Source organism: Squalius cephalus, assembly GCF_949319135.1.
Source record: "Squalius cephalus genome assembly, chromosome: 7".
In the NCBI taxonomy this organism is placed as follows: domain Eukaryota; kingdom Metazoa; phylum Chordata; class Actinopteri; order Cypriniformes; family Leuciscidae; genus Squalius; species Squalius cephalus.
In genome coordinates, this window is record NC_137128.1 from 24896603 (window position 1) to 24913014 (window position 16412).

Here is a 16412-nt window from a genome sequence, read left to right on the forward strand (position 1 = left end):
ACTCTTTCAAAGCATCGAGCCGATGACCCATACCAAGTTTTGTAACAATACGTTTATGTGTTCATAAAATACAGCATTTTAGTACAAAATTCAAAATGGCCGATATGGAAAAATTGGATGTCAGTCAACTCGGCATGACGCCCTGAATCTAACAAGACCACTTTTATGATTTTTGGACAAATCGTTCAGAATTTATAACCAAAAATAACAATTATTCGTATCTCCGGACCAGTAGGTGGCACTGCGCCGAAACGCAGCATGTAGCCTCAAGTCATGCTTGTGATGACGTACCAAGTTTGGTTTGAATACGACAAAGCGTTGCGGAGATTGCCTTACGTCTGTTTTTGCAAGCGCTACGTAAAATTAGTTTGCACGGTATTCAAGAACTGTTTGATGAATCAACTTGGATTCCATAACTTTTTGTTGCCATGGTCTGAAGATGATCTGGTTCAATTTTCGTGAAATCGGAGCAACCATCTAGGACGAGTTAAAAAAAGTAGGTTTTTAAAAAAATTCAAAATGGCGGAAAGATTTACATGACGCAAAATGACGTCATATGATGCAATCGAATCGTCTTGAGCCAAGGAATCAGTGGGAAAAAGTTGTTTCTAGCCCTTATGGTTCAAAAGTTATTAGCATAAACATGAGTGAAACTTTGGACAGTTGGTGGCACTAGAAGAATTAAGTTAGAGACTCCAGATTTGCTATGGTGACTGTTCAGACTGTCCTCTATCAGTGTGCCAAATTTCATTATTTTCCCGCAAGCGGTTCTATGGGCTGCCATAGACTTCCATACGGAAGATTTCAATAGGTGCCTACGCACTTTCAGTGCTTTGCCCCTTATAACATAGAGGAACAGTACTGTTGGAATCACTTTCAGAAAGATTTTTTTATAAAAATGTGTATGGTCAGAAACTCTTTTGTGTGTATTTCAATTCAGTTGGTTATGCATGGCTCACAGTCCCAGTCCCAGAAGGCAACTTATTATGCAGCGTCTGGTTTTAGTTCAGATGAATCCCCTTTGATCAAGCTGTTAAGCATCCACATCCCATGGGTGAAAAAAGTAATTCTGGGACTCATTACTCTAACTATGCAGACTGTTCAGAGAGTAGAAGTGAAGAACATTTATTCTAATGGATGTCTATATCAAAATTCAGAAGTGACATGATTATTGCTAAGAACGCGTCCTTCCTGGACATGCAGTAGAATAGATATATAAATATTCTGAAAAGCGTCCATTCAAGTTAATGTATAAAAAAAAGGTTACTGGAATCAGGAAATATATTCTTCCAATATTTAGTTTGTTATTCAAATGTTTAACTAATTAGAACAGAATGATAACTAAATATTAAAATACAAATTTTCCTGAAATTAGAATAAATTATTAGAATTTAGAATGAATGAATAGTTATGATGTAACTTTTAGGTTGAGCTGTTAGTCATTAACTCTTTCAGTTTTCTTTTCATGATGTTATTCAAACAAATACTTCAAGAATTTCCTTTGAAAAATAACGTATTGTGTCACATTAGGACACAATTCCTCACGCTTTCTATGCTAGAAAATATTTCTTTCTGAACGTCATAAATCACATCTACACAGATAAGCTATGTGTACGTGTGGTGCATGATCTGCTTAAGAAATGGCTTCAGGCTGTCACGTGATTTATAGTGAACACAGCGTTCCTCTGTGAAGTTCCTCTGATTTAGGAAGTCAAAAAACACCTTGTAGCAACAGCGCACCAACAATTGTCCCAAATGCCCAAATGGTGGCATGGTGCCCAGACGCTCAGATTGGCCCAAGAGTTTCTATCGCCCTCTAAACAAAGGAAGAAAGTGTTGGAAGCATTCACATACAGAGCACCAATCACAACACAGCACATTTTGTACTGCTATCTGCTGGCCAAGCAGGCTTGATTCAGAACCATAGGTTCAGAACAGAGTGAAACTTTATTGAACAACAACAAAAAGGTTTTGTGGCTTGAACGTGAAGAACATGTGCTTACCAACATATCTGCACATGATAAACTAAACAGTCAGTCCAGGAACATGATAAATACTAGAAGATAGATGGCAGCAGATGCATGCAGGGAAGGTTAAACCACACAGGGCATCAGATAGTTAAAGAGAACCTTGTTTATACAGAGAATATTTCATCAGTTGTGGTGTGTAGTCTGTGACCAAGCGTTTCCGGAAGTTTCCTTTTCCAGATGCTGAAGAGAAAAACATGAACGTAAATGGCCTATATAATTAATTAATAAATTAATTAATTGTGTATATATATATATATATATATATATATATATATATATATATATATATATATATATATATATATATTACACAATTAATTAATTAATTGTATATATAGGCCATTTACGTTCATGTTTTTCTCTTCATAGTTTTTCTCTATATATTCAGTATATCAGACCATATGAAATAATATATATCTAAAAAAATATATATATATATATTTTTTTTATATTATTTCATATGGTCTGATATACTGAATATGACCTATGTATTTGATTAATTAATTAATATATATCAATATATTTATATCTACATAATATTATTTCATTTACAGTATGTGAATATACTGTAAATGAACTATTATATGTATATATATATATATATATATATATATATATATATATTTCCCCAGAAATTCCCAGAGATCAGGCAGAGATGGCTATATAGGAATATAAATATATATTTATAAATTTAAATATAGAAAATATTAAATATATTATATATATTTAGTTATTAGACTTACATACTAAGTATGTTGCTATACCATGTACTGTATCACAGCATGAACACTGTATTGATCAATCAACATCCAGGACCAAAAGTTCATTTTGCATATTAGAAGAGACATGGTCAAAAGTTTCTGGAGAATCAAACACCATAGTAATTTCAAAACCATGAACATTGCTGCTATAATTGCTTCTGCTCTGATAAATGTTTTCCACTGGATGCTGGAACATTGCACAGAAATTCTGACCACAAAATAATAAAAAAGTGAATGGAGGCTTTAATCACAGACAGGGGATGCGGTTCCTGTTCGTCACTGTGTGTCAAAGCATGAATATCTGATTGTTCAGCGCAGTGCATGAGGAACCAGCCCAAGAATGTTCTCCACTCAACCAGCCCTCAACTCTCCAAACACACACTTACACTAAGGTCAACTGACTGCCAGGAAATATCTGCACAGTGTTGCCATCTGCAAACCGTTGAGTGGCAGGCGGCGTCAAACTACGAGTCCTGACGACGTAATGACAACCGATTATTGACCAGCTTAAAATGAACATCATCAGGTTTTCTAATCTCATGCTTACATCTGTTTATGAAGGCTGTGAGCATCAGATGAACTAACAACAAGCAAACGCATGAGCAGATGCCAACTAATATAAAGAATGTGGACATTCATGCTTATATACTTCTGACGACCAAGAGTTAAACAGACTCTTTCAGTACCTGTTACACGTCAACAGCGAATGGTCCACGGAGATCATTTTTGATCTGTGAAAATGCCAGAGTGCTTAAGGTTATCTGGGCATACTGTCAGGGGCTTTTACAAATGCATTGGCCATCTTTTGATGTGGGAGGCAGCAGCTCTCAGCCCTTTCAAGGCAGCGGGGTGTAAGCGACCCCTGCCATGACCCCGACCGCATTAAGTTCAAGACCGCCCTGAGAGCGCTAGTAAAAACACATTTCTGAGACTGCAAGTGAGGGTCAGCTGCCTCCTCGCTGTGAGGCTGTAAAAATCCATTCTGAATGGCCGCATATCAAACTATGCAGAACTGACACAGACAGGCACTGACTGCACATGAATCTCTCTTCTTGACACATAAACGACTGGTAGGTAGGAGTAGGCCGCTAGTCAAATATCAGTCTCTTAAGCTTCAGGGTGCAGGAACTGAGAAGGTGAGACAGATATTTGTGAATCAGTCCATGAATCAGATGTTTCACAATATACAGTGTGCGTCGAAAATGCGTTTCGACATTATGTATTTTGCATTAGAAAACAAAATATCAAACCAAGTGATGCTAGATCTTTTCTCAGACTCAGAACGTCTTTCCTGAGATATTTTGACCAAAAACTTGGTATCAAATTGATTTTTAGTGGCAGTATTAAGATATCTTTTCAGTTCTAGTAAGCAGCAGTTGAGTTCATCACATTAACTATGAAAAAATCTTGTCTGCAAAAGATTTGCTTGGAAAGTTGGATTGTTATCTTTCTTTAAAATAAATGACCCTTGATTTGATACTTTGACATCTGCATTCATACATTTTAAATACTTAAAAGAATAGTTCACCCAAAAATTAAAATTCTATCATTTGCTCACCCTCTCGTCGTTCCAAACCTGTATAACTTTTTCTTTTCTGTGGAACAAGACAATATTTTAATAAATACTACTTGGGCCAGTATATGTGGCCAATATAAGAAGGAAAAAGAAGTCTTTGGGGTAAATGCAGCCAAAATTGAGTGTCACATGACCTGAACTATAATATATGCAGCATCAAACACTCACTTTAAGTTAATATTTAAGACACAAAATTAATATCCATTTTCATGCTGTACATTCTTACAATGCCTTGATTCACTTTTTTTTTTTAAATGACTGATTTGTGTTTTAGTTTTTGACAAAATAGCACAAAAAATAAATACATATTATTGGTCATAATAACATGAAAATAATTGTTTTATCATATTGGCAAGATTTTTATTGGTTCGTCCTTAATTGATAAAATAGCTGGGTGGGACACACCACCTTACTGTACAAAACATTTGTAAACATGTTCTGCTTTTAAGTTAATCATTTGCTATTTGTGATCTGTTTTTACACCATGGCAATTTCTTGACTTTTCTATTGTATTAATTGTCGTAGCCTTAAATGAACTGAGCACTAGCGCCACCTGCTGGGGATGTGTTGTTGCTACTCCACTGTCCCAAAGAACTTCTTTAAAAAAAAAAAAAAAAAAAAAAAGCCATTGCATGACACAAAGAGTGTGACACCAGGATTTGCATACATTTTTTTTTTTATTTTCCAAACAAAGAACGCTGTATACATTTTTTTCCCCAAATAACAACATTAACTCAAATGTATGCCAAGGATGTCAAACTAAAAGTACTTCATGCTCTAAAAAGTTTTTCCATGTCTTGGATGAATTGTCTATGAAATGCAACTATCAAAAACTGGGTCCAAATGTACAACTGCCAACTTATGTTTTTATGAAATGGTACTAGTTGAAACAAAGGTTTCAATATACATTTTCCAGGTAGTTATTCTATAAAGTGATGTAGTATGTACAATCCCCGAAACATCTGACGACCAACATAGTAGTACAGACTAGTGACATGACAAGTGTCATGTGAACTAAGCCATCACATTGTACTGGTACACAGTGGCAAGATGCAGTCATGTTAGTGAACAAATGTTGCTGCTACAGGAGTGGTGTGTCAGAAAATGCACTTAAAAATCTCTTACATGTTCTCTTGAACGTCATTGGTCAAGTCTGATATTAAAGAACAGCGCCATTGGCTATGAAAGCCACCTTCCGACAGAGTCTTTCATGAAGCACTCAGTATGATTTCCTCATGGTGTTACCGTTGCAATATCCATTTTGACTAAAATTTTGGCATGTTGAAGGCAACGTCTGAGTCCTCTTGACTCAAAAAGGACTCAACATGAAACAATGAAATGGTTGTGTCAACTGAAAGGGTGAGAAAATACAAACAAATCCACACTGGTTTGACTTCCATGGCCCTCCCACCCATTCCCAATGATCAACCCTGGTCTCGTTCTCATACAAAAAGACAATAAAAAACAAATCAAAGCAGCCACAGTTATTGAGGAGCCGGGGCTCCAGAGACTATTTTACTCCAGATGAGGAGGAACAGCGAGAAAAAAAAGAAAGAAACAGGTAGAGAGAAGAGAGGATGAACCATCAGTCTGTCCCGGGTCAGCTCGGACCCTCTTGTCTCACAGGATTCATTTGTGCTCCTTTGTTGGGGCGAAGTACAACTCCATGGGCTTGTTGACTTTCCAGTACTTCTCGCTCACCAGCTCCAAGGAGAAGGAGCCGTTCAGGACCTGTGAGGGGGAAAAGAGACACTGTCATGCTGATGAAATGTACGTATGACACGTTTATAAAAATAGGAGTCCAATGGTAATAATAGCTTTCATGTGATGTCACACTCGTATAAGAATGACCAAACTACAAAGACAAGCAGATGCGCCAAGAATATGAACGTAACACTAAATTGCATGTTATGCATAATGTGCCGTTAATAATGTTAAGCGTTTTCCCTTAGAAAACCATTATAAAGACAATGCTTATGTAATTTCGTGCATTGTGTTCATATTCTGGGCTCATCTGCTTGCCTGCATTTAGAGTGCATCATTCAATAACGTACATACTGAATTTGATCTTTTAACATCACTGTCTTAATACATTAAGCCACAATAAGCATTGTTCCCTCTTCTTTTGAGGGTTTTAGAATGTCCCGCTGTTTTTAGTGATTGAAATATTGCGTTGGGTGCTGTATATGGATCACAAGTGCCCCAATAAAGTTTTTACACGGCTTGAAACAGATGGAAAATTGACAGGGCTGTGCTACAGTTCTATGGATTTGCCCTCCAGGTCTCCACGTCAGTCACATGACTGAAACTATTAATTAACTGCATTAAAATTTGAATTGGTGTAACATCTAAGCAGCAGTATCAGATGTTAAATGTTTATCCTATCGTAATATATGTCAAAATAATCATATTTTGATTGCTTGACCATATTGTGCAGTCCTAGATGTCTTTAGTATTAGAAGCGGCACCAAACTCACTGTGAACTGGTTGTTTGCTGTAGGGATGTAGATGGTGTACTGTTTTTCACTGGCTGCCTCTACGTTGATGGGGCTTCCTTCTTGGTTCTTGCGCATTTCCTCCAGAGCCAATCTGACAGCCAAGTATTTTGAGAGGTGGTCCACTGTGGCATTCCCCGAAGTCTTAATATACCTGGTAACAAATTCCACATTCAAACTCAGACTAAATAAAATGCACAACAGAAACCTGCTTAAAACACAGCTGAACCAACAATCAATTTGGTTAAGAAAAACTAATTAACTGCATACATGTTGGTGAAAAGATTAACAGAGATGGCCCACCTTGTCTGCGCGGCGTCTTCTTTCTCCATCAGCGTCGGATGAGGGCGGAACACCAGCTCAATCTCGCTGGCCCCGTCCAGAGCCAGGTCTCCTCCTCCGTTCTCAGTGGCATTGTCCATGTCCAGTCCCGAGTCGTCAGAAGTTTTGGTTCGTTTGATGCTAGGCCCGGCCTCTTGGTTACTGTGCACTGATGCATTGCTGCAGTGTGAACTGTCCCCATTATCCTCTGCCCCGCTGCCATTTTCGATCTGGTGCTTCTTCCCCCGCTGCAGTCTATAGTGCAGTGTATAGTGGTGGAAGTGGGAACACAGTAACAAAAGCAGATGAAAAAACAACAACAACAAGCCTGTTCACACCAAGGATGATAACTATAGCGATAAGGATAAAGATATAGTTATATTATTATAGTTCTAGTCCATATCACAATTATAACAATAACGGCACAGATAAATGTTACCGTTGAAATCACTTTTAGAACAATTCTGTTCCAGCTGAACAATAAAAACATTGACAGCAAATCAGAATTCATTCGACTTTAAAGAGCTCGAGCATCTAAAGCGGCAGGGGACAAAAATCAGCGCGAGATTTGAATAAATAGAACGTTATCGACAACGTCCACCGGTGTGGACGCTTGTATAGTTATAGAGTCCATTAACTGAAAAACATAATATTTAATATCCAGTCAAGTTTCAATAGATTTAGCAGTAAATAAGATGTATGGTAGCACTAGAAACAGCAAGCTAAACCTTTATGTCAATTATTGAATTCACGAAAATAAATATGTTATTAGAATAAATTCCTCATGGATGTATATCAGCAGTCTAACCTGTTCATGGCCTGGATTTTTAAGCCCTCTTCAATACTGTGGCTGAGCGCCTGCTGGTTGTTGTGCTTGCTGATGCGGGCCAACACTCTTTCCTGGTGGGCTTCGTACTCGTCTCTGCTGGGGTAGATCTTACTGATCAGGGCGTCAAAGTTGGGGTCTGGACGGAGGGAGCGCTTAGACACCAGCTTCTTCCTGCATGTTGGACACTCCTTATTCCTGTGAACCAGAGAAGAAATGACAAATGATTAAAGATTACGAGGGCACATGAATTAATATATATATATATATATATATATATATATATATATATATATATATATATATATATATATATATATATATATATATATATATATATATATATAAATAAAAAAAATGATGTGCACAGGTAAATAATTAGAAATTCTGCAAAAAAAACATTGCCCTCTCAGATCTAATTTGCGCCTCTCAGCTGCAATCTGTCCACCCTCCACCCCTGAAACGCAATTGATTTTAACCCATTGAGGCATACGATCTCATCGGTGCGATAAGGGTGTTGAAATTAATTGTCGTATCGATGCAACGCAGACGATTCTGCATCAATGCAGTAATAGGCCATAATTGATTATAGCCCAGTGACATTTCTCTGACATCAATCATCACATACACGCTTCTCGCGCTTGCGTAAAATGGCGGAGGGAGGCGAAACACAAAAGCGAGTAATAAAAAATACAATTTTAACATTTAGAGCATACGAGTGTGTGCGTGCAAGTCTGGATGTGTGTGTGAGTGCAAGTGTGTGCGCGTTATTGTAACTAAAGCACATTATGTGACAGTATAATGCACTTTTAGTATTATTATTCTAAATGGTCCTGTTGTCTGCTGTGTTCAGACTCAAGTTGTGTTTGATGTTTGCTACATTCAGGAAGTATACTTTCTTGGAGAAGATAAATAAAAAGGGAGTTCATATATCTGACTTCTTGTATTCATTGACAAAAACGTAGCCATGTTCAGTAATATTGAAAATTGAGGATGCAACACATTGTGATATCGAATCGAATCGTTGAATGAAGTCTATGGAAGCTGCCATATTAATCCTTTCAATTATAATTTGATGTGTTTTATTCATATCAGATGCACATTGTGTATGAAACAAAGTTTATTCTTCTCCCATGTTCACTGGCCACTTACTTTTATTTATTTTTGTGAAAATGGATGAATTTCTATGATGTAAATCTGACAGATCCTCTGAATTGCAAACTCATCACGCTTTATATCAACGAACATGACAATTATTAAGGTGTTTAAACACCACAGCACATTCACTTTCACATATTTGACAATAGGAATATATTAATTTATGATATAGTTATGTTTGTGAATATTTTGAATAAAAATGGAAAACTGAAATAAACGCGATAGCTACTTATCTGTAATGTGGCTGGATGGAAATAATACGTTCTAAAACAATGTTCTAAAATAACGATCGCCTTAAACTCACTCAGGGGGTTCAGCTAGAATATAGACTGCAGACTTCAGGCGTTTCTGTGGTGGAAATAAAGCTTCTCTGCCATAGTTAATCAAGTGTGTAGAGTAGTAGTAGCCTCCTCATCTCTGATAAGCACGGCACTTTATGCTGGTGCACCGTTTGTGTAACTTTGTTTTCGTTTTGTGCAAGTTGCAACAGTTCCATTCAGTGCAACAGAAACACTGTATTAGCAGAGCCTTTACTATTAATTAACCGTGACGTTTTTAAGTGCGGTTAATCATGAAATCGGTTAATCGTTGCATCCCTAGTGTTAACTTTAATATAATTATAACATGCACACTCCAGTGGTACTATCATGTATTCGTTCACTCCACAAACAAAAAGTACATAAATCCTACGGATAACACAAACCCACCCTGATCTGAGTGCAGTGATGATGCAGTCGGCACAGAAGCGGTGCAGGCACTCCTTGGTGGTCATGGTGTTCTTCAGCATGTCCAGACAGATGGGACACATGAGCTCACTGTGTAAGCTGCGCGGGGACACGGCGATCTCCAGACCATCCGTGATGGCCTCCTAGAAGAGCACAAAATCACAGAAGCTGCATTGAGGGTCAAAAACTAAGCAACATCTACCAAAACTGTCTCTCGCCAGGGTTTCACTAGCAAATGGGTTTTAGGCGCCACGGACCCCCATGTATGATAATCACCCCAACCCTAAAAAGGCGTCTATCTATTAAAAACACAGAATTTAAATGCTGAAAAATGTATATTACAAATCTAAAATTAGTTTATATTAAGTCATATATATATATATATATACAGTGAGGAAAATAAGTATTTGAACACCCTGCTATTTTGCAAGTTCTCCCACTTGGAAATCATGGAGGGGTCTGAAATTGTCATCGTAGGTGCATGTCCACTGTGAGAGACATAATCTAAAAAAAAAAATCCAGAAATCACAATATATGATTTTTTAACTATTTATTTGTATGATACATCTGCAAATAAGTATTTGAACACCTGTCTATCAGCTAGAATTCTGACCCTCATAGACCTGTTAGTCTGCCTTTAAAATGTCCACCTCCACTCCATTTATTATCCTAAATTAGATACACCTGTTTGAGGTCATTAGCTGCATAAAGACACCTCATACAATCAGTAAGAATCCAACTACTAACATGGCCAAGACCAAAGAGCTGTCCAAAGACACTAGAGACAAAATTGTACACCTCCACAAGGCTGGAAAGGGCTATGGGGAAATTGCCAAGCAGCTTGGTGAAAAAAGGTCCACTGTTGGAGCAATCATTAGAAAATGGAAGAAGCTAAACATGACTGTCAATCTCCCTCGGACTGGGGCTCCATGCAAGATCTCACCTCGTGGGGTCTCAATGATCCTAAGAAAGGTGAGAAATCAGCCCAAAAAGATGGGTCGAGGCTGGGTAGGCCTGTCGCGATAGTCGATAAGTCAATTAATCGCACGATAAAAAAAAATGAGCTCGATAATTTTTCCGGCCGCGATAATTCCATTTGCATGCTTGTTTGTTTTCCTCGTCTCTCTCTCTCTACCAAAGAGACTGGATGACCACTCTCGCTCGGTTCTTTAGCGTATAGGAGGAGTGAACCCTCTTGTTGTCAGTTGCATGGTCTTTGTGTGGGGAGGCGGCGCCGCGTTTGCGGCTACTGCCGGGAGAGAGAGAAGACGCTAATTGTGAGTTGCGACAGCGAGCCCGATCACATGAAAATGCGTATCTATACCACGAATGTTATTTCTCGTGCCATTTATACGCCAAAAATAGTTTTTGCGTGCATATGATACGCTCTATGGCGTGTAATACGCACGCACTCCTCACCCCTAATCCTAACCAAGTATTTTCAGTGCGTAGCATACACGCAATAAAGTGCGTCTCCGTCTTCCCGACAGTACACAATCACTTGACAAAGTAACAGGAGGACAAAGTAACCGGAGGACAGTGCAGAATGGTGTGATATGGCTTGTTGAGGCTTTTTTTTATTTGTTTACAAAGGTCCTAACTGTCAGTTTGGCCTGTTATGGAATGTATCACTATTTATGCCTAATGTCTAAAGCCTAATGTTTAATATTTTTTGAAGTGCAATTTTACATCCATTTTATTTATTAACAGACATTTATTTTGTTAGTTATTTTGTTTATTTCGGCGTCTGTCCCCTTGAAGGGGGTCGCACACCAGACGCGCAGCTCAGCGCAGCGCCACGTCTTTTAAATTCGAACACATTATTCTCTATGAGAGTACACACACCGGCGGCGCCTTTCGGCGTCTGTCCGTGGCGCCCAGCAACGGCTCAGGACCGTGTTCAAAATCCTGCCGCGCCACAGAGCGCCATTTACATAGTTTTATATTAAATTTACATTTATGTGTCTCAAATCGTAGTTAATGTATATACGGACTTCACCCCGTGCTGCAATATACATTTAGTTTTATATTTATTTACAGAAATCAGAAAATTGCTGATGCTAACGGATTTTCAGGTGAGATGGCGCGGCGCGGCGCTGAGCTGCGCGTCCGGTGTGCGACCCCCTTAAGAGTCCATTGCTTTCATTGTTTTTGTTTTTTTTGTTCATTTTTTTGGATATTTAAAATGTTTTCCGTTTTCAATGTTTAATATTCTTTAGAAATAAAAGTTTATAGATCGTTGAAAAGGTGTACCTGCATTATTATGCCATTATAATTATATTAAATGAAAATGGTCTCAGAACGACAATATTATCGTTTATCGCGATAATTTCTTGGACAATTTATCGTCCAGCAAAATTTGTTATCGTGACAGGCCTAAGGCTGGGTCTTCCAACATGACAATGACCCGAAGCACACAGCCAGGATAACCAAGGAGTGGCTCTGTAAGAAGCATATCAAGGTTCTGGCGTGGCCTAGCCAGTCTCCAGACCTAAACCCAATAGAGAATCTTTGGAGGGAGCTCAAACTCCATGTTTCTCAGCGACAGCCCAGAAACCTGACTGATCTAGAGAAGATCTGTGTGGAGGAGTGGGCCAAAATCCCTCCTGCAGTGTGTGCAAACCTGGTGAAAAACTACAGGAAACGTTTGACCTCTGTAATTGCAAACAAAGGCTACTGTACCAAATATTAACATTGATTTTCTCAGGTGTTCAAATACTTATTTGCAGCTGTATCATACAAATAAATAGTTAAAAAATCATACATTGTGATTTCTGGATTTTTTTTTTAGATTATGTCTCTCACAGTGGACATGCACCTACAATGACAATTTCAGACCCCTCCATGATTTCTAAGTGGGAGAACTTGCAAAATAGCAGGGTGTTCAAATACTTATTTTGCTCACTGAATATATATATATATATTTCTAACTATAGTAATGTAGTGGTAACTGTATAATTTATTTATATTAATACAAAAAATATATACATTTATTTTAATCTAATTTAATAGATTGTTATATAACTACTATTTTTTATTTTACAGTTTCACATTTTTTGTTTTCGTTTTAATCTAATTTATTTACTTATTTTATTCTTATCATTAAAATAATATATCATTATTATTACATATTTATTTATTTTCACAGTTTTTCTCTAGACTTTTCCATGGACCCCCTGTCACTCCTTTGCAGCTACCTGGGGGTCCCTGGACCCCAGTTTGAAAACCCCTTGTACTAGCATACAGTCAGAATCACACTTGGGAAACCTAAATGTACAATAATTGGCATGTGAATTTTCTAACCTGTGGAGTTCTCTGTAATTCATAGAGACTAAGCTCCCATGTCTTGCTGAGGGGTTGAACCCCATTCGTCTGGACCGTCTGTGTCATATTCATACACTGTGTCTCCTTCACCTCTGTGAAAAACAGCCAAAGAAAACATTACTGACATGATGTACATAACATAATTTGAAAATCTACTATAAGAGCTACATGATATGATGAGATACAGAATCAAAACAATACAATAATAGCATGTTTTATGTCAAAATCCATACATGATGAAATATTTAGGACTTATTAAAAACCTAATGAAGACAATGATCTTACAATGTTCAAATATCCTTGTTTAGGACAAGGATAGCAAAGTGATTTTCATCATGATCATCTCTGACAACTGACATCTGAGGGATGTTATGGTCTGATGACGTTGCTTTAAGCCGAAAGCTGGCGCGTGATTACGTACATTAAACTCTATTCATGTTTACTTCAATCATTAACTCTGCGTTGTTTTGTTTTGTTTTAGATCATCATACTATAATAAACCATTAATCTGTCTAACCCTGCAGTCACAGAGCTAACAGGCTAAAATTAGCTCGTGAAGGCACTTATAACTCTTTGTCACTGAATAGACAAAGCATATTCCTGTACGTACAACGTGTCTTTTGAATGACTGTGCCTGCTCTCCAGCAACGGAGAACAAAAACAAAACGAAGTAATCGGAAGAGGAAAACAAATAAAGCGGAAAGGTTTTATCTCCTGCGCTGTCATGAAAACGTAGAGCTAACGGCTAACTCTCTCTGCTAATCCAGATGCTGTATTTACAGGCTGCATTAAATCAACTTTGAACTCAGTGTCGGCGAGATTGTGACATATAAAACCTTTTGCGCTAATGAAAACGTCAATCTCGACAACCAGAAATAATATATTTTTGTACAAACGCAGCTGTTTACATACTTACATTTCAATGTTGTGAACACTCTCTCTCCTGCCAGCGCGTTCTGCTGAGCTCAATATGGCGGATTCATTGGGCCCAGATGAACTCTGGGAAATGTGGTATTTTTCAAAAACGGAGTCAGTTTTACAGTCATCCACTTCAATACTGTGTACAATGAAGACATGTAAGTACATAGTTTATTTTTCTTTACTTTTCTTCATATGTTAATTTGAATAAGCTAACGTTACGTGTCTTGTTCGTCAACGTTATACGGTAATATTTATATGAAAAACTTGACTACAATTTTTCTGTTTGATGGACTGTTAGCCACCTGTCCTGGCGGTTTCCTGAGACGCTGGGATACATTACACGACCTAACAATACAAACGGTAGGCCTACAGATGGATGAATGGACCACAGGTGTGACTATGATAGCTTGATGTTTAACGTGATTAGCCTTTTAAAAAACGTAATTAGATTATTAACAGGTTGACATAATATGTGGTTTATGAATAGCATTATAACAAAATTAAGCCAATTCCCCCCGCACAAGTAAAATAAATCATGCTTTGGTAAATAATAACGACATAAAAAGTCATAATTAGGCCTATATGAGAAAAGAAATCTGAACTTCTGACAAAAAGGTATATTCTGACATAAAAAGTAAAAAAAAAAAAGAGATATTAAATAATGGGACACAAGTCAACACAGGGTTTTTCCTGGCTCAAAAAAGGTCTTCAGTGGTGGCTGATGAACAATGTATATATTATAGAGATATATTATAGATATACTGTATTTGATCTTATATTAAATATCTTATAGTGACAGTTATACAAAAAATGTCATATGGTATGCAAAATTAAAAACTCCATGTAGCCTACACTTCTCATCTTTCCTTATACATCAGGGCTTTATCCATAACTGTGCTCAATTCAAATTTCTTTAGAGAAGAGTAGCCTATTATTATTATTTTTATTATCATTTTTACATTAATTGAAAAGCATTATGGAGCATTAAACACATCATGTAATGTGTTCATACTTCATACTGGACGCCCTCCTTCAGAAAGTCCACAAGAGACACACAGAGAAGCAAGGTAGTTGTTTTAAACACTTGACTGACGTTATATAGTGGGTTTGGAACAAAAAACATGATATTAATATCATAAGTTGTTGTCTATTGACGCTAAGATAATATGCTAGCGAGCCCGATGTGCACCTGTTGACAGGAGCGATAAATCCACCTAAGATCACTGGATCTTATTGGGCACTTGGTGTTAAGCCCCCAACGGCACCTTTCAGGCAGCGAGGTGATGGGTAGGTTTAAGGTTGATTGTAAGGTTAGCTGCCTCTAAGGAGCCACTGGGGGGCTTAAAACACCATCGAGCATCTTATTGGGAAGGGCAACTGATACAAACGCAAAGAATGTGAAGTTAGAAAGAAATAGAAATCAGATTTTTTTATTCACACTCTTTTAACCGCTTTAAGCTTATAAGTAAAGCGTGTCTTGCCGCCATCACAAGTGCAGCTGACATTAGATGACCAAATAAAGCTTTGGTGGGACAAAAATCCATTTTGGTGACCGCCAAAAAATGTTTCAATGCAGGAAAAACCCAGCCAATTATGGTATTATAAAATGTCTAAATTATGAGATGATTTTTTTTTATGTGGGGGAAATGGGCTAGTCCTACAAACAGGCTATCGCAAAACACGGAGATGAAATATTTCAGTAGCATTTTTGTACATAACCAACAAGACTAAAACTAACTTCAATGTGCCTCTAGGGGGGAGTAGTAGAGTAAAAACATGCCTTTTGGATAAATTATCAACTTTAGCTTTAAAAAAATCTATTCTGCATAACAATTTACAAATTGCATGTGAAACTACGCACCTTAGTGCACATTTTGCTCTTATTTTTTTAAATGAGTAGCCTAATTTCAACAACGCGTCGCGAACGTTTTTTTTTTTTTCGTTTTAAACTTTGTAGACGGTCTCTAGATTCAGAATATTCGAGGCTGATTAAAAGAAATATAAACTGCAATGTACATTCTATTCTACATTCTAATGCTATTCAAATGAAACAGTTTTTATGCCATATCTTGCCAAACCGTTAATCCATTGATCTGTTGAACTTTTTCCAAAATGACTTTTCTGGGGTAAAATACAAAGAGGTTTTGGAGATACATTAAAATTATTTGTAAATACATCAATAAACAAACAAAAAACAGTCTAACGTTAAAAAAAAAGTTCTATAAAAACGAGCAAAATATTGTTCGGATGTTGACAGAGCGGAGAGGATAAGCGG

At 37.4% G+C, this 16412-nt stretch overlaps 1 protein-coding gene across 1 annotated transcript; it reads right to left on the reverse strand.

Annotated features, from left to right (window-relative positions):
- Nucleotides 1-5317: 5317 nt before the first annotated feature.
- Nucleotides 5318-14210, reverse strand: rnf2 (ring finger protein 2). The gene is made up of 7 exons (XM_079877787.1): nt 14133-14210; nt 13196-13308; nt 9875-10035; nt 7992-8207; nt 7166-7438; nt 6845-7016; nt 5318-6098 (listed from the first exon to the last, which is right to left on the reverse strand). Exons 2-7 carry the CDS (start codon nt 13286-13288, stop codon nt 5997-5999), a joined length of 1017 nt encoding a protein of 338 aa, XP_079733913.1. The 5' UTR covers nt 13289-13308; nt 14133-14210; the 3' UTR covers nt 5318-5996.
- Nucleotides 14211-16412: the final 2202 nt, after the last annotated feature.